Below are 24,153 nucleotides of genomic sequence, written 5' to 3' on the forward strand. Positions count from 1 at the left end.
TCTGAAATGAATTATGTACATATTTAAAACACAGCAATTTTACTTCTACTTCTAGGTGGATACTCGAGAGAAATTCTTGCACACACGTACAAAACTTAGTAAGAAAATACCTACGTGGTAATGGCAATAACATATACAGTTTGTGGATATATACACACAGAGATACGTGTGTGTGTGTGTGTGTGTGTTTGTGTGTCTGTGTCTGTGTATTTTACAGTACTGTATACACACTGAACTTGTGATAGTAGTTGCTTTGTAAAGGGAAGTTAGGATAATGAGACTCAAGAATTTTACCAGTATTACTTTGACTTCAAGTCATATTTGTCATTTGACAAAATGACAAAATATCAACAATTATTAATTCTAGATAATGGGAATTTGGTATTCTTTGTACTTTTCTCTATTTTAATAATAATAATAAAAAACCTGTTTCATATAAAAAAAAATTTCAAGGGCATTAGATCAAAAAGGCAATGTGAATCTACCTGTATCTCCCCTCCTACATCCCAAATCCCCTGAAATGACAGCAAAAGATATTTAAAAATTGTAGGCGGGGAGGGAAGATGAACATCCATAACATTGCTAGGAGACAGGAAACTACAGTAAGAGGGTAAATAATGAATGATTCTTGAAGACAGAAAAAAGTTGGTATTGGTTTAAGGGAAGCCACAGGCCAAACTAAATGCAAGAAATGGGTGAGGATTCAGACTCCTCCAAGCTCCAAGCCTACAAGCATAAGCAGCAGGCAGGGCTCTGGGTTAAGAGGTAGGTAGTCCCAGCACCTCCATACTGTCCACAGGCCAGTGCTTGAGACATTGTACAGGAGCAGCATTTGCCCACAGGCTCTAGCAGTGAGTGTGGGTGCTGACACCAGCAAGGAAGATTGGGTACTCTGGCGCTAGCCCAACCAAAATATTTTCAAATGTTTTCAGCAATATTTAAAACATTTGAAAATGTTGCAGCATTTGCTCTAAGAGTGAAGCAACCTAACTGATCATTAACAGGGAAATGTGGTTATAAATTATACTTGATCTTAGTCAAAAAGGCCAAGAAGTAATTGGATGTAAATTAATAGTACATCTATACTCTGAATTACAGCTTAAAAGAATGTATAACACATAGAAAGATCTCTAACACATTACTAAGTTTAAAAAATACATATAAAATGCTCCTATTTATTAAAAAAAAATCCGATATGTATGGATAAATAAATGCATAGAAAATCACCAAACTGTCAAGAATGATTACTTACGGGAAGGGGGAGTTTTCTATGTATGTCTATATTCACTGATTCTCTTACAACAGAGTGTATTTATAAATTACTAGTATAATTTAAAAATTTAACATGAATAAAAAACTGTAGTTCTTTATTTGGAATTAAAATATGAGAAGTCACTAAATGTATCTTTAACCAAGAATTTCTCAAATAGGAAAAAACACAGCAGAGTTCTGCACTAGTGGTAGTGACAGCAGTTCACATTTTCTCAGATGGTTGAATACTTCCTGTCATATGACATAACTGGGTCAGCCAAAGTAACCCACATCTCATTTCAGAATGCATAAATAGAAATACTACAGGGATGTTCAAATTGTAGACTGGTGAAGGAAGACAACACTCATAGTCATTTCCTTAGGAGCTGTGTCAGGCCTTCAATGGAGGAAGTGACACAATCTGTCTGAATCACTAAAATCAAATAGTGACTTATGTGAAGGAAACATTGCAAAGCCACGTATGTTCCCCTGAAAATAGTGCCTGTTCCTTTACCCTCTCCATAAAAATAAAGTATTAAATAACAAATATCAGATACAATTCTAGTAAGGAAAGAATCTCTACTAGGTTCTTCCTGTTCCACCTTAACCCAGCATTTATCTTAATATAAAAACTTTAATAAAGTAGAAATTTCACACACATACATATATACATAGATAGTTCAGCCCACGCCCCATCCCTTGGGATAAGCTATGTCAGTCATTGGTCATATGTACATCACATAACTCGTATTTTAAGAAGAATTTATGTAATACTTACTAAAAGTCTTACAGATGTCAGAAACAGCTTTGAAGACTCTATCAGAGAAATTCACTTTCACCTTCACATACTTCATGTTGGGAAGCTGCAGGCGGAGCAGTTTGTGCTGAGGGGTGAACTGAAGCTTAGCATCTGCCTGAATACCATACTTATCTAAGGTCCAATGTGTCTTCAGAAGCCAAGTTCTCTTCTTTTCCCACCAGAGAGCATGGTCAGACCAATCTTTTTTTACATCTATAAAAAACAAACAATAAACAAATCACTTAAAAATCACCAAGGTGATTTTGAGAAATTAAAAGCAGAAAACTAGATAATTGGGTATTTAACAGCAATAATTAATTAACTACTAAGTTACTGTTATGTGACAGGTACAAAAGAAACATTAACAACTGAGAAAACACGCTCTGTCCTGAAAAGCCAGTACACAAGGCAGCTGAGGCAGAATATATAGGGCAACTATGAATGTTTGAGTCAACTACAAAATGGGACACATGGATGACAGAGAAAGTACCCTCTTGTTCTCAGAAAACAGAATCCTGAGGGCTAGAATAGGAAGCATTAATAAAGACAAGGAGTTGGTGGGCTTGGAACTCATCCTATAGGAATGGACAATAACATTCTGATGAGAAACTGAACAGACTGTGGTTTATGAAGTTGCAGAAATGTGTCAAGATGAATAAGGGGTGGCGAAAAGATGGGGAACCAAAGTGAACAGAGACCAATATCCTAGGTGAAGAGGAGGAACAGGGAAAACACCCATGAGAAACACTATAACTTAAGAGAAAGCTCTAAAAATAAAAAATAAAAAACTACATTCTGGCCACATGTGCTCTCCCAAATAGATCCCCGAAAATGGATCTAAAGTCACGCTGCCCAACATTTTTCTCTGAGCATGTTTTTGTACAAGTATAACAGGAAACATTAATATCTGTTCAACTATTTAACAGCCTTATGCAACTAAATGAAACCAAATAAAGAAAAGAATGTAATTTACACAAGATTTAGCTACCCCCAGATAAGGCAGGTCGTAACAATAAACTTGTAGCAGTAAAATCCAACTTCAACTAGTTATTTATTTACTTATGACTAGGATAGGAAGTTGCTTTTTAAAGCTGCAATCAAAGTAAAGACTTTTGGGATCAACTGTATGTTAAACTTACTAAGTGCCAAAAAAAAGGGAAAGTGATGTTTCAAAAAACAAAACAAAAACAAAACAAAACACACACAAAAAGAACAGGCCCAGCGTGGTAGCTCATGCCTGTAATCCCAGAACTTTGGGAGGCTGAGGCTGGAGGATCGCTTGAGCCCATGAGCTCGAGACCAGCCAAGGCAACATGGTGAAGTCCCATCTCTACAAATTTTTTTTTAAATTAGTCAGGCATGGTGGCATGTGCCTGTAGTCCCAGCTACTCAGGATGCTGAGGTAGGAGGATCACTTGAGCCCAGAAGGTCAAGGTTGCAGTGAGCTGTGATATGAAACTACATTCCAGCCTGGGCAAGGGAGTGAGACTCTGTCTCAAGGAAAACAACAACTTCCAGGGGAAGGAAAAACATGTGAATGCTTGGCACAGTGGCTCATGCCTATAATCCCAGAACTTTGGGAGGCTGAGGCGGGCAGATCGCTTGAGCCCAGGAATTCAAGACCAGCCTGGACAATGTGGTGAAACCCCATCTCTACAAAAAATTAGCTCGGCATGGTACATGTGCCTGTAGTCCCTGCTACTCAGGTGGCTGAGGTGGGAAGATTGCCTGAACCTGGGAGGTAGATCAAGGCTGCAGTGAGCTGTGATTGCACCACCGTACTCCAGCCTGGGTGACAGAGTGAGATCCTACCTCAAGAAAAAAAAAAAAAAAAAAAAGTGAATAATTTTTTGCAAATAAAAATTAAACCTATCATGCTTCTGAGATAAAGCTCATTTTAATATAGTCATACCTTAAAAGAGTTTATCAACTTTAAGACATTTAAAGGTATGTATTAATCTAGAACTTGAAACACACACACACATAACTAGTCTATCCCTAAATAAAAAATCAGATTTCCACATTGATTATATGGCTGAAACACCTTCTACAATGGTGAAATTTACTTGATATGACTGAAGTTCTCATTATAGAAGAAACATGCCACAGGTAGAAAAAGACTTTCAATTCCCCAGACATTAAAAACCTATTTTAATCAGTAAGTACTTTAATGGGAGAATTACGGCTACAGCTACTTGTGATCGTATTACCATTTTGAAATTTCAACATCTGTGGCTTTGGCAAAGTCCTGCCAATCATGTTATTTGAAGTTTGGCAAAAGAATGCATGTAACTGCTATTTTATAACTACTTGCTTAATAGTGATACTTAATTGTATGTAGTACCCTACACCCTACTTTCTAGCACAGAATTTGCCAACTAACTTTTGGAAACAGAAAATTCTGATCTACCTTAGAGAAGACAACCAAGGTTAGATAACTGATCACATATTACTTTTCTTTCCAGGAACAGAAAACTAACGGCAGAAAAAGATAACCTGCAAAGAATGCTGGTAACCAAGTAGAGTTACTGTTGAGCTGAACTGAATGATCAGTAGGCAGTATATATAGGCTGAGCCTCCCTAATGTGAAACTCTGAAATCCAAAATGCTCAGAAACTGGGGGGAAAAAAAAAAAAAGTTTTAGACTTTGGAACATTTCAGATTTCAGATTTCAGATTTTTGGATTAGGAATGCTCAACTGGTAAGTACAATACAAATATTTCAAAATTCAAGATCAGAAGCACTCTGGTCTCAAGCTTTCAGATAAGGAATATTCAACCTGTAATACTTTCTTTCTCACATCTAGTGTCAATGTCACCCACTAAGGAAGCTCCGTCATATACTCCCCATGGGGAGGAAAGGAGAAAAAGAGCTGTAAGAGCACTATGAGTCCACCAGCACATGTCACTTGGGTTCCTCCAGAAGGCATCCCTGACCTAAGAACTTGGGTGCAAGCAGCTTATTTGTGGGAAGGAAATCCCAGGAAGCACACTTGAGGGGGTCAGTGAAAGTGAGATGGGGAGAAAAGCCAACTGGAGGTTCCTCACTGCTGTGAGCACCTGCAGTTCAGTCCTTCAGGGCATGCCTCAGAACTCTCCCACAGAGAAGAAAGATGAGGTATCTCTCCACTTCCTTGTTAAGGGTTACTCCTGGAGCCATTACACTAAAAACTCTTAACACTTCTTGGCTGCCAGCATGGGGCTGGCTGCCCTGCACTCAGGCAGAGCAAGCTCAGAGATCCCTGCACCTAAGGAAAAAAGCTTGTCAGCATGCTGGGGATCTGCCCACCAGGAGTGCAGGTGAACTGCAGTGAAAGAGGGGGGCCTCCATAGCACCTGTTACAGCCTGAAAGGAATGTTTATTAAATTAAAAAAAAAAAAAACAGCTGTTTTATTGTAGAAGCAGGGCAGAAGCAATGCTGCAAAGACATAATAAAAGACAGGCTGAAACAATGTGGCCCAGGAGTAGGTGCTAAAACATAGAGGGCAAAGACACCAATGTGATAAGGAGCTTTTGGGTACAAAATTTACATATGGACACTAATAAAGAGGTAATGTGCCACCAACCACAAAATCTAAAGAGTTTTTATAATGTGAGGTATGAAAAGGACTACTGTCAAGAACTCGACTTTCCAAGTCAAAACTACATAAATGTGAAGCTGGAGGTTAGCAAACTATGAATGGCCCAAGGACCAAATCCTGCCTTCTGCCTTTTTATGGCTTGCTAGCTAAGAACAGTTTTTGTACAGTCATGAGTCACTTAACAAGCGGGATAAGATCTGAGAAATGCGATGTTAGGCAAGTTCACTGTTGTGTGAACATCAACGAGCGTATTCACAAACCTAGACAGTATAGCCTACTACACACCTAGGCTATATGGTATGACCTCTTGATCCTAGGATACAAACCTGTACATATGTTACTGTACTGAATGCTGTAGGCAACTGTAACACCGTGATAAATATTTGTGTAGCTAAGCATAGAAAAGGTATAGTAAAAATAAGGTATTATTAATCTTATGGGACCACGGTTGTATAAATAGTCTGCTGTAGTTGACTGAAACACTGTTACATGGCTCCTGACTGTATTTTTAACTGGTGGGGAGGGGGCGGGGGGGGGAATCCAAAGAACAGTATTTTACATAATTTTACATAAAGTTCAAATTTCAATGCCCATAAACAGTTTTATGAAACACAGCCACACTACTCTGTTCACACATTGTCTATGACTACTTCTGCACCACAACATTAGACACAGACTGCATGGTGACCCACAAAGCCCAAAAGCCCAAAATACCTACTATCTATACTTAAGAAAAAAGAAAGAAAAGAAAAGAAAACTTTGCAGGCCCCTGCTGTAAGCAGCGTTATCTTGCACTTAGATAATGGTACAATAAAATCTCAATTTTCCATCAATTAGGCTTCCAACTGTGACCTCAGAAACATATATCTCCCCTGATACTCATTCTTCCCTTTAAAACCTGACCCTCCCCCATGAATTCCACCTCAGTTTCTCAACAAAGGAGCTATCAACCTGCACCCAGCAAGAGAAGGGGATAGGATCCAAAGATTATGTACTGGATATCCTATGAGTGGTCTGTTTACCCACAGAAAAAAAATAAGCTCTCTTACTGACTGGCAATGCTGGTAAAACTAGTCTTTTTTACTCAGAGAAACCAGTGGATGAGCAACAACACAGAAAAAAAATTACACAAAATAAAAGCAAAAATAGGAGACCAGAAAAAAATCAGAAGTATCAATACCACTCATGGCAAAAGATAAAAACAGAAAAGTAGGTGTTCTGACAGCAAAGTAGAAGACAGTGTTAGAAGATGGATAAGCTGACTGTGGGGGCTTGTGACTTATGTTCAAATACTGGGCTTTTCAGTAGCATTCCTGAAGACTCAACACACTACCAACCTAGTCAGCATTGCTTGCAGGGTAATCACTACTACAGAATAAGAACATCAGACGTGTTGAATTCGTGAATTCAACAAATACCTGTTGAACATGTACTGTGTGCAAGAAGGCACTGTTCTAGTGCTAGAGATATGATGATGAACAAAACAAAGTTCCAGCACCACTGAGGGAGACCAAGGTGGCTAGAGGAGAGGAAACGGAGATTAGTAGGAGGTGGCATCAGAGAGCCAGGCAGGAGCCTTGTAGGTCACAGTGCATGGTTTAGCTGTTACTATGTATGAGATAAGGCCCTAGCACAGTAGTTTTCTGCCTGATTGGCATTAGAATCATCTGAGCAGCTTTTAAAAACTACTGATGCCTGGCCCCACCCTAAACTAGGGCTATTTTGGTTTGTGAACAGCTGTCTGTATTTTTTTATGGGCAGATACTCCGCCATCTTGGTGACGTCTCTCAAACCAAATATATCAGAATCTCTGTGGGTCTAGGAAATGGTTTTAAACAGGAGTCATTTGTTTCAAAATCATGACTGATAATTTTGAAGAAATGTGGTGATGGGGGTATGCAAGAGTTCACTCTTGCAAGAGAGTGTGCAAGAAGTTAATGTGAGAGTAGAAATGACAACCCTTTTAGTTATAATGGTTGGGAGGTAAGGAAGTACAAATAAGAAATACAGAAAACTTTTCCTGGATATTTTACTGCAGCAAGGAGAATAGCGATCAATAGATAGAATAATAGCTGGTAGATACACAGAATAATAGCTGGTAGATAGATAGAAAGGAAATGGCAGACCCAAGGAGTATTTCTAGCTTCGTTTTTAAAAAGGGAAAGCTATTACAGCATTATTTTAAAAGTGGCTGAAATGATTTCGTATTTCAGATCATTTATAATTATTCATAATTATCATTCACTAATTTGCCCTTCAGCAGAGTATCACTTCAAAACTTTCTAAAGACCTGAGTCCCCTCAAACAGGCAAAGCAATGTTTTCCCAACTTCCAGAGAATTAGCTCTTTCTTTGGTGCTGGCTTTATATCACACTACCTATCTTATTTTGAAACTAACAGGATCTCCATATCAAGTCACACAATTGGCTCTACTCAGAATATCACAAGAACATACCTATTCTATTCATTAGTAGCAAAAACAAATTGTACACACTGATGAAAATCCTGAGAAAAATGATGGTACACCAACTGAGAAGCATTTGCCCAGGCAAGCATAAAAACTAACTGCACGTCAAAAAGCACTTAAAGGCCAGGAGTGGTGGCTCACACCTGTAATCCCAGTATGTTGGGAGGCCAAGGTGGGCAAATCACTTGAGGTCAGAAGTTGGAGTTTGAGACCAGCCTGGCCAATATGGTGAAACCCCATCTCTACTACAAATACAAAAATTAGCTGGGCCTGTTGGTGCACACCTGCAATCCCAGCTACTTGGGAAGGCTGAGGCAGGAGAATGGAGAATGGCTTGCACCCAGGAGGCAGAGGTTGCAGTGAACCAAGATTGTGCCATTGCACTCCAGCCTGGGCAACATAGCAAGACTCTGTCTCAAAAAAAAAAAAAAAAAAAAAAGCACTTAACTGCACAAATTGTGTATATAGATGTGTGTGTGAAGTAGTTTATCTCGATGCAGTAACTCTTTTTTCGTTTGAGATGGAGTCTTGCTCTGTTGCCCAGGCTGGAGAGCAGTAGTGTGATCTCAACTCATTGCAACCTCCACTTCCCGGGTTCAAGTGATTCTCCTGCCTCAGCCTCTGGAGTAGCTGGGACTACAGACAGGCAGCACCACACCCAGTCCAGCTAATTTTTGTATTTTTAGTAGAGGTGGGGTTTCACTATGTTGGCCAGGCTGGTCTTGAATTCCTGACCTCAAGTGATCCACCCGCCTTGGCCTCCCAAAGTGCTGGGATTACAGGCATGAGCCACCGCGCCTGGCACAGATGCAGTAACTCTTGAAAGCACTTAGTTATCTAGTGTATTACAGCACAGCTTGTCTCTAAAGTGGCAAGTTAAATCATAACAGACTATGCAACTGTAACTTGAAAAACCCACTATGTGCAGAACAGATTTCAGACATCAACATACATTTCAGTTTTCCTCTAGCTAAAGACTGAGTAGAAGCATGAACACATTATGATGACTTTAAAAGGAAAATGGTTATCTACAAATACTTATAAATAATGGCAAGCAAATGAAAATACTACTGGATCACTAAAGTAGTGGTTTAGTTTTCTGTGGGGCATCAAAATCCATAAAGAAATAACTATTGAAATTCCCTGAATTTGCATAAACTAAAGCTTTGGAAAACTTTCCATACAGGAACTCCCTTACACGTTCTAATCTAGACTCTGGACTATGTTCTAAATAAACATTTCTGCTTTCTAGAATGGCAGGCTTGGTATTTCAAACATTAGATGACTGAATGCAACCCGCGCGCACACATGCGCACGTGCACACACACACCCACACACACACACACACAATATCAGCCTGGCACTTGGCCAGAAGTTAGCAAACATCACCGGAGTAGATTCATTCATCTGCATTATAAAACCATTCAAGGCATAGACTACGCTCAAAAACTTGCTCTGAGAGTCCATTTCTCCAAGGTCATGATTTTCAGTTATCCTCCAGGTATAGGCCAACTTTTATTCAGTATATCTTATATTTTAAATTTTGATTTTAAACTTTCAGAAGTAACCCATCACAAATATAAGCTTTCTCAGAAAGGCTCGGGGGTGGGGGTTGGGGGGTAAAAAGTTGTACTATTATGAAGCCATCACTTGTTTTTCTTCTCTGGGGAAGAAAAGCGATTTTATGATTTACTTATAAATTTGGCTTGTTTAGTAATTCTTTTAAGTCAAGAACTACTTAGATTATAGTTTACTATACCTAGCAAAATTCTAACTTCTATAATAAATTTTAGTAAAATATGTTAATTCTTCAAAACATTTTGCCAGCATTCTGGAAAGAACTATTTCTGTGTCCCTCTCTTATTTAACAGATCCCATCACACCGTATCACGTGCACATAACAGTATCTGACAGACACTCCAACTCCTATCATTAACATTGCAAATTGCTACAACACTGACTGAATCAACAAAAATATCCTCCCTCAACTGTAACAGAATGCTCCTCAAATTCAGGAAGTGGTCGTACACTTGCTTTACAAGTATAACATCTGTGTATTCTAAGGAACAGAAGCCTTGGGTTTCTCATCATTAGAGGCTGAGTAAATACTGCTTAGTCTACCAAACAGCTTTTGGTATCACAGTGCTCTCCCACTCCATGAGTCACCAAAAAAAAAGAAAAAAAATACATATTTCAAAGCTTTTTGCTAGAGAAAATATTATGCCCCACTTTATGCAATTCCAGCTCGCTTACACTCTAGAAAATATGAGCGCAGAGAAGGGAGACATTATTGAAAACATCCTATTTAATGTTTTCCTAATAAGATTACCAATTCCTACTTGACTGTTTTGATACAGGCTACTAAGATGCAATTATTTGCCAGGCTCACACCTGTAATCCCAACACTTTCGGAGGCTTGAGGTGGGTGGATGGCTTGAGCCCAAGCATTCAAGGCCAGCCTGGGCAACATAGCAAAACCTCATCTCTATAAAAAAAAAAAAAAAAAAAAAAAAAATCCAGGCATGATGGCCTGTGCCTGTGGTCCTAGCTACCTGGAGGCTGAGGTGGGAGGACCCCTTGACTCTGGGTGGTCAAGGTTGCATAGAAAGCTGATCAAATCCCACTCCTGTTGTTTCTGCATGAGAGCTGGAGCCTATGCCTTACCACACATCCATGGACATGCCCCAGATTTAACTTGGGCCTTCAAACTTTGCACAGTGGCTGCTACTAACTTTTTGAGATGATATTCAGATTCCTGGAGACTCAGTTCTGCCTCATCTAAACCACCAGAGACCAAACAAGGACCAGCCCAATACCTCTTGGACTTTATTTAATGCCATAATGTTGTCAGACTAAAGAGAAAAATGAAGTAATTCTTTTTAAAAAAAAGAAAGTTGATCAAATAACTTATTTTTTCTTACCTTAAGTAACCACATCTTAAAAGTAAGCAAGCAACTTAGAGTTTGGAATGAAGATGAGGTTAAAATATTACTTTTAGGGAGGATAAATTTCTAGTTGCATATTTTTAAAGTACTAATTCAGGAAAGAAATGCAAAATTTGTTTAGTATTCTCACATGTCCATAAACTAGAAGAAAAGTTTACATTAGATAATCTTTGCTAAGGCAACATGTCATTGTGACTTATAAGTACAGATAACTTTTCTGGGCACGTGACTTATTTCTGATAAATATATATTTTTGTATTCTGCTAATACTGTAATTCTCTGTACTGTTTTCCTTTTGTTTTAGGACCCTCTTGAGCCCCAAATGAGATATAACTATCACCATAATCAAGAGTTGACTGGAGATAAAGAACACTACAATCCCAGTGTGCTAGTGACAAAGCCACTAAAGAAGCTGGTTCTGACCTACTATAAGCAAGCCATGCAGACTCAGCAGACCAGAAAACGTCCTTCTCCTGCTTTTCAGGCTACTTGCTCATACCATTTACCTATACCACTTAGTTGCTCATCTATTAAACTTAGAGGACTTTTCCCTCTTTCATTTCACAGCCAGGCAGACTGCCCAAGACACCCTTGGGGAATCCTACTATGTTTTTTTCTGTCTACCACTGTATTTTGAACTTCTCACACTTCTGAGAATCCTCCTCCTTCTCAGTAGACAACCATGGATTCTACTGCAGAAAACACAGAAGCCATCAGATTCAAACTCTTTCGCCTTCATGCCAACCCATCTATAAGCCTTCTTAAATTTGTACCCAGATGGGCCTCCTGTCTTTGTGTTAACATGAAAAAGTGTCTCTTCCTGTCTATCTAAAGCTAATTCCACCTCCTACGCTCTGCTGCCCTTCCCATCTTCTAGGAACTGTGTGCTTCTTTCCTTACATTGGCTCTCCAGGTGTCTCATCCATTCTCATGGCTTTAAAAGACACTTATTTTCATCACTGGTGTCAGCAGCCCAACCTTCTACTCAGACCGCCAGCCTATACACCCTACTGCCTATCTCACATCTCTTCTTGACTCACATCTCTTTTTGATGTCCCACAGATAACTCAATTTATCTAAAACGTAACCCAATTTTTTTTCTTATCCCTACTCTTATTATACTAATTAGCACCAACCGTCAACCCAGTTGCTCAAGCTAGGAATCTGAAAGTCATTGATTTTCCCTTTCCCTCATTCCTTACGTTTATCAGCAAACTGTCAAATCCACTTCCAAAAATCTCCACTCCAGTCTCCACTGGCACCACCCTATTTCAGACTGCCATCATCTCTTACACTGACTACTGCCACAGCCTCCTAACTGGTCTCCTTCATTCCATTCAGCACTTTGCATACAACAGCCAGAGTCATCTATTCAGCACTTTCATGCCATTCCCCTGCTGAAAAACCTTTGCAACTGCTTCTAACTGCACTTAAATAAAATCCAAATGCCTTATCAGGTCTACAAAGCCCCAAACAATACGGCCTATCTACTCCTCCAAATTTATCCTGTGCTGTTCTTCCTTTGCTCCAGCCACACTGGCCTTTTTTAGTTCTAAGAATCATATAACTAAGTTCTTTCCTGCCTCAGCGCCCTTGTACATGCTACTCCACTCCTGGAATGTCTAACTCTCTCTCATCTTCCAGATTTTAGCATTAATTCCATATTCTCAGAGAAGCCTTTTTTAGCTACCCTAGCCCTCCAATGTCCTATGTCCCTCCATACTGTTCTATTTCAGTATCCTTTGATATCACTGATCAAAATTTATATTCATTTTGTTTGTTGTTGGTGGGTGGGGGAGGAGGGTGCTATCTTTCTTTCCTAATAGATTATAAACTGTCTAAGAAGACAAAGGCAATGTCTATTTTGATCACCATTGTATTTTCAGCACCTAGCACTGTGCTGGGCAGGCAAGAAATATTTAACAAATGAATTAATTCTCATTTTGAAAATTTTAAAGATCTCTCATTACTCAAAACAATCTCAACAAGAAACTTATTTTTAAACCATCAATAAAAGTAAATACAAGTTTTACTAATTTATAATTAGTAAAATTATAATTTACTAATACAAGTTGTATGTCTGAAGAATCCATTTTATCTTCAACTTCACAGTTAAAATACACTTCAATACTAACTAGAAGAGTGGCAAAGATTCCCCTAGAAAACGGAAATAAAACTGAACAGACATCCTGTTCTCTCTCACATCTTCTAAAAAGAATGAATTTCTTTGCTCAAGACAATCTCTATTGTGCAAAGTGTTTATGTTCCAAAAGTCCACTTGTAAGTCTGAGAATTCAGATTCATCACAGAAAAACACTACATAAATAGATAGGTTCCAAATCATACAATAAGTTACCCAACTAAAAATAACCTGACCTATACGACTAGCAACACTCTACCTTACCATCTGTATCATAAAGCCTTTTGCAGAACGTTTCAACTTGAGAAGTAAGAAAAACTGCAAGCAATGGCACCTGCAGAGAGTGAGCTGGATGGGGTAAGAAAGGGAATGCTGCTGGCAAGTTATGAGGGAGACAATGGCTTCCTGAGGAATATCAAATTGTAGGGCACCTGGCTAGTCCCTAGTCATCTTTCCCAGAATACCAAGAATTAACCTATTTCCAGTTTCCCAGATACAATTTGTTGTTGTCTTAGGCCTGGGTTTCTTTTCTCTACTAAACAATGACAATAGAAGAGTTTTTAACTTGCTTTCCTTTCCAATGCCTGAAACTCTTCTGATGTTTCTACTGAGACTCTATTGCCAATAATGTGTAAAGACAGGGCCTACAAGTAAAATTAATGCTTAAGTTTGTAAAAACGATGTTTATATTATCCCTAATATTGATTGAAATGTAAAGGACGCTAGACATTAATCTCAGTATTCAATCACACACTGTCCTTACTCTCGACTCCTTTAGGTCTTTCTCCTCCCAAACTTCTCTTTCAATTTTAAAGTTGGGGATCATGGGGCATCCTGCTTTTAGGATGTGCCCTCCTGTTCTGATCTCTTCAGTCACTCAGACCTTTAAAAAGGGAAAGAGGAGGCAAATGGATGAAGAGTGTGGCTCTTCAGGTGTATAATCAATGCACTAATTAATAAATATTTTCCAAGTAACTATCATATGCCAGGCACTAAGTTGGGCAATGGAATATAAAAATTAATAAGAATTACCATCCCAGTGGCACTTACAGTCCAAGTGAGAGACACAGACAAGTAAAATGAGCTAAAAAGATAAAAGAACGAAATGTCACAGAGGCAACCAACATTAAACATGAAAGATTAATTAGGTTAACATGGCATTTTTTACCTGGGTCTTAAAAGAGTGGGAGTTCAAATGTGCTAAGAGAAACCATCCTGTAGACAATGGAGGCTCTCAGATTGTTTTATTAACATAATTTTGATTTGATTATGAAGCACAAATTAGAGTCTGGCAGAAAATTTACCGCAATATTCTAGAGAGCAGAGCCTGACATAAGGCAGAAGGTGAAGAGAAGGAGGCAAATATGAGGGAGTTGTCTAAGCTAGAATCATGGGTCTCAAGGACACTGATTTCAGATGAGAGAGGACAGCTGGAAGGTGAAGAGGGGAAGCTAGAAAGTTCCTAGTTTGATAATTAAATGGATGATAATAATAGCACTAAGATTTGTTTACTGAACATTTAGTATGTATCAAGCACTTAATACATTCTCATTTAATTCCCACAAAAAATGTTAAAAGGGGCGGGCGCGGTGGCTCACGCCTGTAATCCCAGCAACTCTGGGAGGCTGAAACAGGCGGATCACGAGGTCAGGTGATAGAGACCATCCTGGCTAACATGGTGAAACCCTGTCTCTACTAAAAATACAAAAAATTAGCTGGGTGTGGTAGCACACGCCTGTAGTCCCAGCTACTCGAGAGGCTGAGGCAGGAGAATCACCTGAACCTGGGAGGCAGAGGTTGCAGTGAGCCCAGATTGTGCCACTGCACTCCAGCCTAGGCGACAGAGCAAGACTCCGTCTCAAAAAAAAAAAAAAAAAAGAAAAAGAAAAAAATGTTAAAAGGTAAATACTATTATAATCTCTTTGTTTTATAGATGAGAAAATGGGGGGTGGAGCCAAAGGACAGAGAAGTTACATAACTTGGCCAAAGTTCATAAAGTTAGCATATGTAGGAATTAGGATTTGACTCTAGATGAGTGTGATTTCAGAGGTGGCACTCTTAAATAACATGACATTAGCCAAGATAAAGTTACGCAGAAGAAAAGCAAGTCTGGGTATGTTGAATATGAGGACAAATGACTAATGTTAGAACTCATTTACATTTCACAGTAAAATCCTAATGATTATCCTGCACATCTCTTATAGGAAATAGGTATTTAGGAGAAAGAAGATAGACAGAACATCCACAAGGAGGCAAAGAGATTATTAAATAAAGGAATATTTTTATTATGCATGTCTTTCACTGATTTAATAATGGCAACCACAGACAAACTCAAAAAGGTTATGGTTAGCAGCCATATAACTACTTGAAGAATGCATATACTAATATGCAAAATTAAACAGATTTTGAAACAACCAAAGATCACAAACGGCTATGAATGCAAAGAAGCAATTAAGAAAAATAATAATGTACTCACTTTTGGTTTTATACTAGAAATTAAGACTTCTACTATCCAAAAATAATTGGAAAAACTTCTGAGTCATTCCTCTCTTCCTTAAGACTGTTCATTGGTAATTAGGTTATTCTAAAAGACCAGAAGTGAATTCCGAAATTACTCTTAATCTATTTCTAGAGGGACAACCCTCCCTTCTAGAACTACTCTGTATTCTAGAGGAAAAGAATTCTCAACAGTGCAATCTACAACACTATCATCCAGGACCTAACTGAAGTTTTTATAATATGAGTTTCCACAACCATGAAAAACAGGAAAAGAATACCCAACATATACTTTTGAACTCTGCTGAATCTTATTCTCTTATATGGAGTTGTTATTCATCAACAAAATGTAAAACAACAAATGAACAAAAAAAACACTGGCGATGAAGCATACAAATATTTCCTCCCTACACTTCTGCCCCACCCCATCTAGCAAAGTAAGGAAAGGCCTACACCAAGATCACAGAACAGTCATTATAGTAATCTAATCCTTACATCTTTGAAATTAGATAATATATATCTCTACAAGTTGTATTTTACTTTTTCCTCTCCCTCAGCTTTTCTTTCCATCCAAGTATTACGGAGTCTATCCCTTAAGCAGCTGTGAATTTGTTCCTTCCTTTCCTTTTACATTGCCTTAGTTCAGGTCCCCAACATCTCTACCCTGAACTACTATAACACCATTTTCTACAACACTATCCAGAGTTATCTCTTAAAATGCAAACTTGATCAGTTTATTTGTCCACTTAAAAACTTTCCAAGTCTGGGCCAGGCATGGTGGCTCACACTTCTAATCCCAGCACTTTGGGAGGCTGAGGTGGGGGGGAATCACCTGAGGTTGGGAGTTCAAGACCAGCCTGACCAACATGGAGAAACCCCGTCTCTACTAAAAATACAAAATTAGCCGCGCATGGTGGCACATGCCTGTAATCCCAGCTACTTGGGAGGCTGAAGCAGGAGAATTGATTGAACACGGGAGGTGGAGGTTGCGATGAGCTGAGATCGCGCCATTGCACTCCAGCCTGGGCAACAAGAGCAAAACTCCGTCTCAGAAAAAAAAAAAAGGAAAAGAAAAAAACCCCAAAACTTTCCAAGTCTGTTACTGAAGTATCTTATAACCCGTTAACAGGTTCCACAAATCTGTGCCCCACATTGCCTTTTTCTAGTAGGCTCTTACCACACCCAGATGCAGCTTTTGTTCTGGCCTAGTTTGTGGGACAAGCTGGTGTTTCAGATCTCCTTGATAGGCACCTTTTCCTTTCCCCCTTTATCAAACTGGCAAAATCATGTACCAGTACCAGCTCAAATATTACCACCTTTGAATCTTCACTGACCCACCTGTCAGAGCAGCAAAGTATACCTTAGCACTCTGAATGATATAATTCATTTATGTAACTAATTTCCCCACTAGATTGAGTCTTTGATTTTATTTATCCTGTGTCTCAAAAGCAGAGACCAGAACCAATAAATATTTATAAACTACTACTTGTAATATACAAATATTTGTAATATACAGGCAGCATGTAAAGCAATCTCAATAATCAATTGAAAAATTATAATTATTCCAAGACAAAAGTTCATGTTAAACATTAAAAACTCTTACTGTTGATTATAAATGTACATATGGAAATGGAAAAAATGGCAAAACTAGTATTTAGTGTACTGTAATTAAAACATTAAAAACATTGAGAAGTGTTACTTTTCTTTGTGAAAACTTAACAAGAATAGCTTAAATAGTGCTTGTCTTCTCCTCATATAACTTATGACGTGGAGCAAGTATCTTTTATGCCTTGGCAAGCTGTCACACTCCTTCCTAAGTCTGGATTAACTTAAAACATTTTGTCCTTTGCTCTTTCAGTATCATGAAATATCTCTGACAGCTCCTTCAGTATGCAAAGTTTTTGCTAGTGTCACTTCCTCTGGGACATCGTCATCCTTTTTATCATACCACTTGTATCATGTATGCAAGTTTACCTTCACTAAATTCCTTTGGCTGTGTATCTATAGTCTTTCAAATGGTGAAAGCATCCACATTTCCATGGTGAGTTATTTCTTCTTTAACTCCATTTATATTTGATTCAACTATCACTTCTAGTATTCCATGATCACTTTTTGTTAATTCATTGAAGTTTTATCTCTGTTGGTCAACTCTTTCAATTATCCATTTTTGTAAAACATCATGAGTTTCTCATGGGGGACAGAGAGGCAACACTAACACTTCTGTGTGTGAACTGTATGCACAGCGGCCAATCATAGATAGACTTTGAAATAAGTGACATGACTTGTCACTGATCGTGATGAGCTTCTGTTATTTACATAGTGCTTTGTGGACTGAAGAGTTAGCCAGCAAGTTTTGTACTTTATGCAGTTACATTTTAGTTAATGTATAAAGTTAAAAGATAAAGTATGGTGGCAACTAAAATGTGAGCCATGTTGTTAGACAATTAGTGTTATTTAATAAGTAAATGTGCAAATTGCAACTGTCCAAAGTGCTGTTTGCAAAAATGTCTGATATGTCATATTAAAAAAAAGTTTTTAATCTGCTAGCAGAAGCTGTAAACTTCAAAGTTTACATATTCAAACTGCAAACATATTTCAATTAAAGTACCCCATTCCACTTTAGGTTAAGGAAATTATTTTACATTAAGGCTCCAATGGCTAACTGAGGCTGTGTCAAATTATGGGAAACATTTAGAAACTGCTATGGACTAAATGTTTGTGTCCCCCCAAATTCATATGTTGAAATCCTAATCCCCAATATGATGGTATCTGAAGATGGGGCCTTGGGGAGGTAAATCAAGTCATGGAGGTGGAATGCTTCTGGTGGAACTGGTATCCTTAGAAGAAGAGACAGGGGACAGCTGGTTTCCTATCTCTCCTTCTTTCCCTCCCCCATGCGAGGAAACCAGGAATAGGGTCCTCACTAGAAACCAACCATGCTGACATCCTGATCTTAGATTTGGCAGCCTCCAGAACTGTGAGAAATAAGCGCTTACTGTTTAAGCCGCCCAGGATATGTTATTTGTTATGGCAGCCCAAGCAGACTAAGACAGAAACTAAACCTCTAACCAAAAGTGACAAATTGCAATTTCTTCTACATAGCTAGTTGAAAACTGGGGAATTCACTCTTCAAAATAAAGAGATCAACTAAGTTTACAAATAGCCTTTTGAAGTTATGAATCTGAAATAATGTCTATCAATTTCAATCTATTATCTGATACTATAAGACATACTAACTCAAAGCCGTTAAGTTTTTTCAGATCACATAAGCCATGCAAGCAGTTACAGAATGCACAAACAGAAAGTATGCCGATTATTCATTTCCAGAGGGTGGGTAACTTTCTATCCAATCCTGAAGGCTGGCTTATTGCTAATTTGGTTCAACCTGGCTTCATTCCTAGAAGACAGGGCTTGGAGTCCATGCGATGAAAAGGTCTGACAAATTCTAAGAGAGTAACATCAGGGCAAAATTCACCAGCTAGTATTGGACTTAGAGAAGTATTAGTTGCATTTGTGTTTTAAATGCGATCAACGACACTAGCTATTCTAAAGTTCAAAAGAAAAGCAATTTAGTAAGAATATTTAATTGGCTTTCACATTGTAAGCTTATCTCAGAAAATACTAACAAATTCTAATATAAAACTTCAATGTATACTGGAAAAATTATTTCTTGAAATCCAAGAGGATTATCATTGCTTACACCTTATCTGCAAGTTATTTTATATGAAACTGATGAATTTCCAATTTGTAAAAATCTGATGTCTCCCCCTATTTAAAGTCTTTTATGGGCATCTCACAGCTCTGGGGATAATGCTAAATCTTTTACACCTGGTTCAGAAAGCACTTTAGCATTATTTCTTCTTGAGCCTCATGTCAAGCCACTGGTTCCCTAGGATTGCTCCCCCATCATCACCAGACTTCTTTCAGTTCTTCAACTGGCCACCCTCCCTTGCTCCACTTCCCATGCTGGGAATTCTCATCCTCTTCCCAGCCTGTTGTTCTGTCATCCTATCCCTTACCCACATCTCCTCCCATTTTTTGCCTGGCTAATTCCTACTCTCAGATCTCAGCTTAAAAGTCATTTCCCTCCACAAACCCTACCCTATATGCTAGGTTCCAGTTGCCCAGTACAGAATCCTATAACTATTTCAATTACCATAATACTCACTACATTATAGTAATAATAGTATTTACTATTTATAGTAGTAAATATATATAGTAAATATATATAGTATATATATAGTATATATAATATTTACTATATAAACATATATAGTAAATATAATAGTAATTACTATTTAAGGATTGTCTTTAGGTCGGGAGCAGTGGCTCATGCCTGTAATCCCAACACTTTGGGAGGCTGAGGAGGGCGGATCACCTGAGGTCAGGAGTTGGAGATCAGACTGGCCAACATGGTGAAACCCCGTCTCTACTGAAAAAAAAAAAAATACAAAAAAATTAGCCAGGCATGGTGGTGCGTGCCTGTAATCCCAGCTACTCAGGAGGCAGAGGCACAAGAATTGCTTGAACCCTGGAGGTGGAGGCTGCAGTGAGCTTAGATCGTGCCACTGCACTCTAACCTGGGCAACAAAGCAAGACTCTGTCTTAAAAATAATAATAATAATAATGATAATAATAATAAAGACTGTCTTTACCTTATGAGTGCAAATAGAGTGAGGGTAAGGAATGAGTTAATTTTGTTCACCCCAGTTTGTAGTATAGTCTCTGGCATTCAATAGGCTCTCATTTATAAATATTAAGTGGATAAGTTAAGGAATAACAGAATATCATTTCACAGTTACCTATGTCCTTCTTCTCTATAAGCTTTTCTTCTATTTATCTAAGCTAGTCTATAATACACCATGAACAATGCAATCCCCAACCTGGAATGCCTTTCTTCCTAACTTTACACCCTGTCTCTCTTTAAATAAGGCCAGTTCTTACTCATGACTCTAAATCTCTGTCTTCCTTTATTCAAGGGCTACTTATTTGGCACTTCTCAATCAGATTACTGACTCAAGGTAATTTCCTTTTTTCACTTTGTTACTAGCAAGCTGCTCATATTGAGAGCCGGGACTATGCCTCACTATATAATAGTTGGCTCTCCCTAAACGTTTGTTGCTGCTACTACAGTCCAGTTCATGTACCTTATATTCCCACACGTCTCATGTTATATACCTCTGTAACCTACCAAAAATGGAGCATGAGTGTATAGAACTATCTCTATGCAGGAATGTTTACACATCAATGTCTCATCTCACCTAAGGGCTTTCTTTGCTATTTTAAGTTCTTTAAGGAATTTACTGCCCAAACTCATTGAGGATCCTCAATAAATTTACTGCCCAAACTCCAAAAGGATCCTCAATAAAACAATTATTAGTCTAACTACTACTTACTATGTGCCAAGAACTGCTCTAATTGCTTTACACATCTGTATGCATTTAATCCTTACGACAACCCTAAGTGGTAAGATTACTACCCTTATTTTGCTTATAAGGAAACTAAGTCACAAAGATGTCAAATAACGTGGCACAGGCTCACAAAGCTTATAAGTAGTGAAGCTGGTATTCAAACCCAGTCAGTGACTTCAAGGAATGTATTCAGACACTTCAAAACCATTAAACGGAATTTACAAAGGCAAGAAAATCTTTAAAAATGGTTTCAGCAAGAGATTAAATAAGAAGGGGTTTACGGTTAAATACTACATAAATAAAATGAAAACAAAGCAATCAGAATACTGAAAACCACAGTTGAAATTTATATTTTAAGTTTACATGGTATTTGAAGGATAACTGTAGATTACATTTTATTGAGCTCTTAGTATAGTTATTCTACTAATTATCAGGAATTGTTAATCCTTTAAATACCATATTTAGTCAATACATTAGCCTTCCAAAACAAGTAAACTAAAGCTAAGCGAGATTAAATAATCAGAAGTTAAAATAACTTGCTCAAGGTCATATGTAACCAATTAGTTGGCCACATCTTAGAGTAAGTTCTTAGTCACTAACAAAGTTTACTTATTTATTTATTTATTTTTTTGACAGAGTCTCACTCTGTCGCCCAGGCTGGAGTACAGTGGTGCGATCTCGGCTCACTGCAACCTCCACCTCCCAGGTTCAAGTAATTCTCCTGCTTCAGCCTCCCGAGTAACTGAGACTATAGGCATGAACCACCACACCCAGCTAATTTTTGTATTTTCAGTAGAGTCAGGGTTTCACCATGTTGGCTGGGCTGGTCTCGAACTCTGGCCTCAAGTGATCTGCCCACCTTGGCCTCCCTAAGTGCTGTAAAATTCACCTTTTAAAGAAGGTATTTGTCTAACCAGAATATTAAATTTATGGACACACTCCCTATCTTAGCATAGTGAGTCTATAATTTTGTATATGTGGAAGCATAAAATCTGCTTCTAGATGATCTTCATACTTTAATTCTTTATAGTACTACTAATAATGATGCAAAGTAGCACAATAAACTTAAAATCAATTCCTAATATGGTAGAGAGTAAGTCAGACCTATTTGGCTTCTGGCTGGGTGTGGTGGCTCACACCTGTAATACCAGCATTTTGGGAGGCAGAGGTGGGTGGATCACTTGAGGTTAGGATCACCAGCCTGGCCAACATGGTGAAAACCCTTCTCTACTTAAAAAAAAAAAAAAAAAAAAAAAAAAAAAAAAATAACAACAATTAGCAGGGCATGGTGGTAGGTGCCTGTAATCCCAGCTACTCAGGAGGCTGAGGCACTAGAATTGCTTGAACCTCGGAGGTGAAGGTTGCAGTGAGCTGAGAGTGCATCACTGCACTCCAGCCTGGGCGACAGAGTGAGACTATGGTCTCAAAAAAAAAAAAAAAAAAAAAAAAAAAAAAAAAAAAAAGAACCATTTGGCTTCCTTTTAAAAGGCACATTCTCAATCTTTTATAAAATGCTGTTATTTATCTGGCTCAGCATAAGGAGAAAATCTACAAACACTAAATAGCTGGGACTGTAATTGTCATCATCATAGCTACGTTTCCAAAAGCTATTCTAAACACTTCATGTGTATTAACTAACATAATCCTTATAATAATCCAAAGATACTGTTATTATCCCCATTTTCCAGATAAGGAACCAGAGGCACAGACAGGTCACACAGCCCAAGGTCATACAGCTAGTATATGGTCAAGTCAGGATTCTGACATGGGTGGGCTGCCTTTCAGTCTATGCTCCATAACAAGGGCATTCCATCTGGCAACAGAAGTCATTGCCACCTTGCATAAGACTTTTAACATTGATACAGGAATCATTTGCTTTTTTCAAGTTATTTTTAATTTCAAAGGTTATAAAATTCTTAGATCTGAACCCAGGAACTACATTAAGGAACATTAAGCTGGGAAGCACTTACCCAGTAGACAACTTCATCTACAATCAATAATGCTAGCACTTTATTGGTGTTTTATTCATAACCCTGAGTGTTCCATTAAGAAAAAGATATCAAAAACATCATTACACTGATGCTTTGAAATTACAATTGATTTTTTAAATACCTAATGTATTTTTTAGTTACAACATGATGTAAAAATAAGACAGTTAAATATCTGAAAAAAGACTCCCTTCTGATTCTAAAGTAGACGTCACCTTCTCTGGGCTGGAGGTTATCAGCCCAATAACCTCGATATGTGTAGAAAGGTCACCCAAGGATGCACTGACACTGGCTGGTCCTTATGTATCTAAACGTCAGATAATTGAGTCTGAAACCTGAATCATGGAAGGAAATCAAAACGTAAACCTCAAATTTTAATCATTTACTGTTTTATCTCTTTTTCTCATATACACGAATTCACTTCCAAGCAGCATTAATGAAGTTGAGAGGAAATACCATAAGACATCATTTTCAATTAACTTTCAAAATGTTTTACTATGTAACTCTAGGTGAGTTACTATGAACAATTATTCATAATATTCTCAAAGAAGGGAAATAGACCAGGATTTGTATACTGACCCTTTAATCCACGAGAGTATGGCTGTAGATATCTTATATTTAAAGACATTTAGATACCTTTAGATACCGTTTATGTATCTTCTAGTTTAGTTACCACATTTGAAGAACTATTTTCAAAGAATCCTAATACATTACACATTCCAAAGAGACAGGAACAAACTTAAATGATAGTTTATTCTGTGTTATCTATACTGAGATTCTAGAAATTGAAAAACCGACTTAGCTAGTAGGTTAGTTATTATGAAAATGCAAATTAAAATCACAATGAGATAGCATTACTTATTAGAATGGCTAAAATTAAAACAAATGACACTAAATTCTGACAGTAACAAGGGCAGGGGAGACCTGAGAGCAACTGGAACTCTCATACAACATTGACAGGAAGGTAAAGTGACGTGGCCACTATGGAAAAGTTTGGGAGTTTCTTCTAACTTCAAGCATATACTCACTATACTACCCAGCAATCCCACGCCTAGGTAGTTACCCCAGAAAAATG

General features: G+C 38.0%; 1 protein-coding gene across 6 annotated transcripts in view; it reads right to left on the minus strand.

The window, feature by feature from the left end:
- The window catches only part of FERMT2 (FERM domain containing kindlin 2), a 93,608-nt gene that overhangs the window by 59,341 nt on the left and 10,114 nt on the right, over window positions 1-24,153 (minus strand). For all 6 annotated transcript variants that reach the window (XM_024231728.3, XM_024231727.3, XM_054530670.2 and 3 more), the window contains exon 3: window positions 2,030-2,263. In XM_024231728.3, coding sequence (XP_024087496.1) covers window positions 2,030-2,263 — 234 coding nt within the window. The remainder of the gene's footprint in view (window positions 1-2,029; window positions 2,264-24,153) is intronic.

This window comes from Pongo abelii, chromosome 15, assembly GCF_028885655.2.
Source record: "Pongo abelii isolate AG06213 chromosome 15, NHGRI_mPonAbe1-v2.0_pri, whole genome shotgun sequence".
In the NCBI taxonomy this organism is placed as follows: Eukaryota; Metazoa; Chordata; class Mammalia; order Primates; family Hominidae; genus Pongo; species Pongo abelii.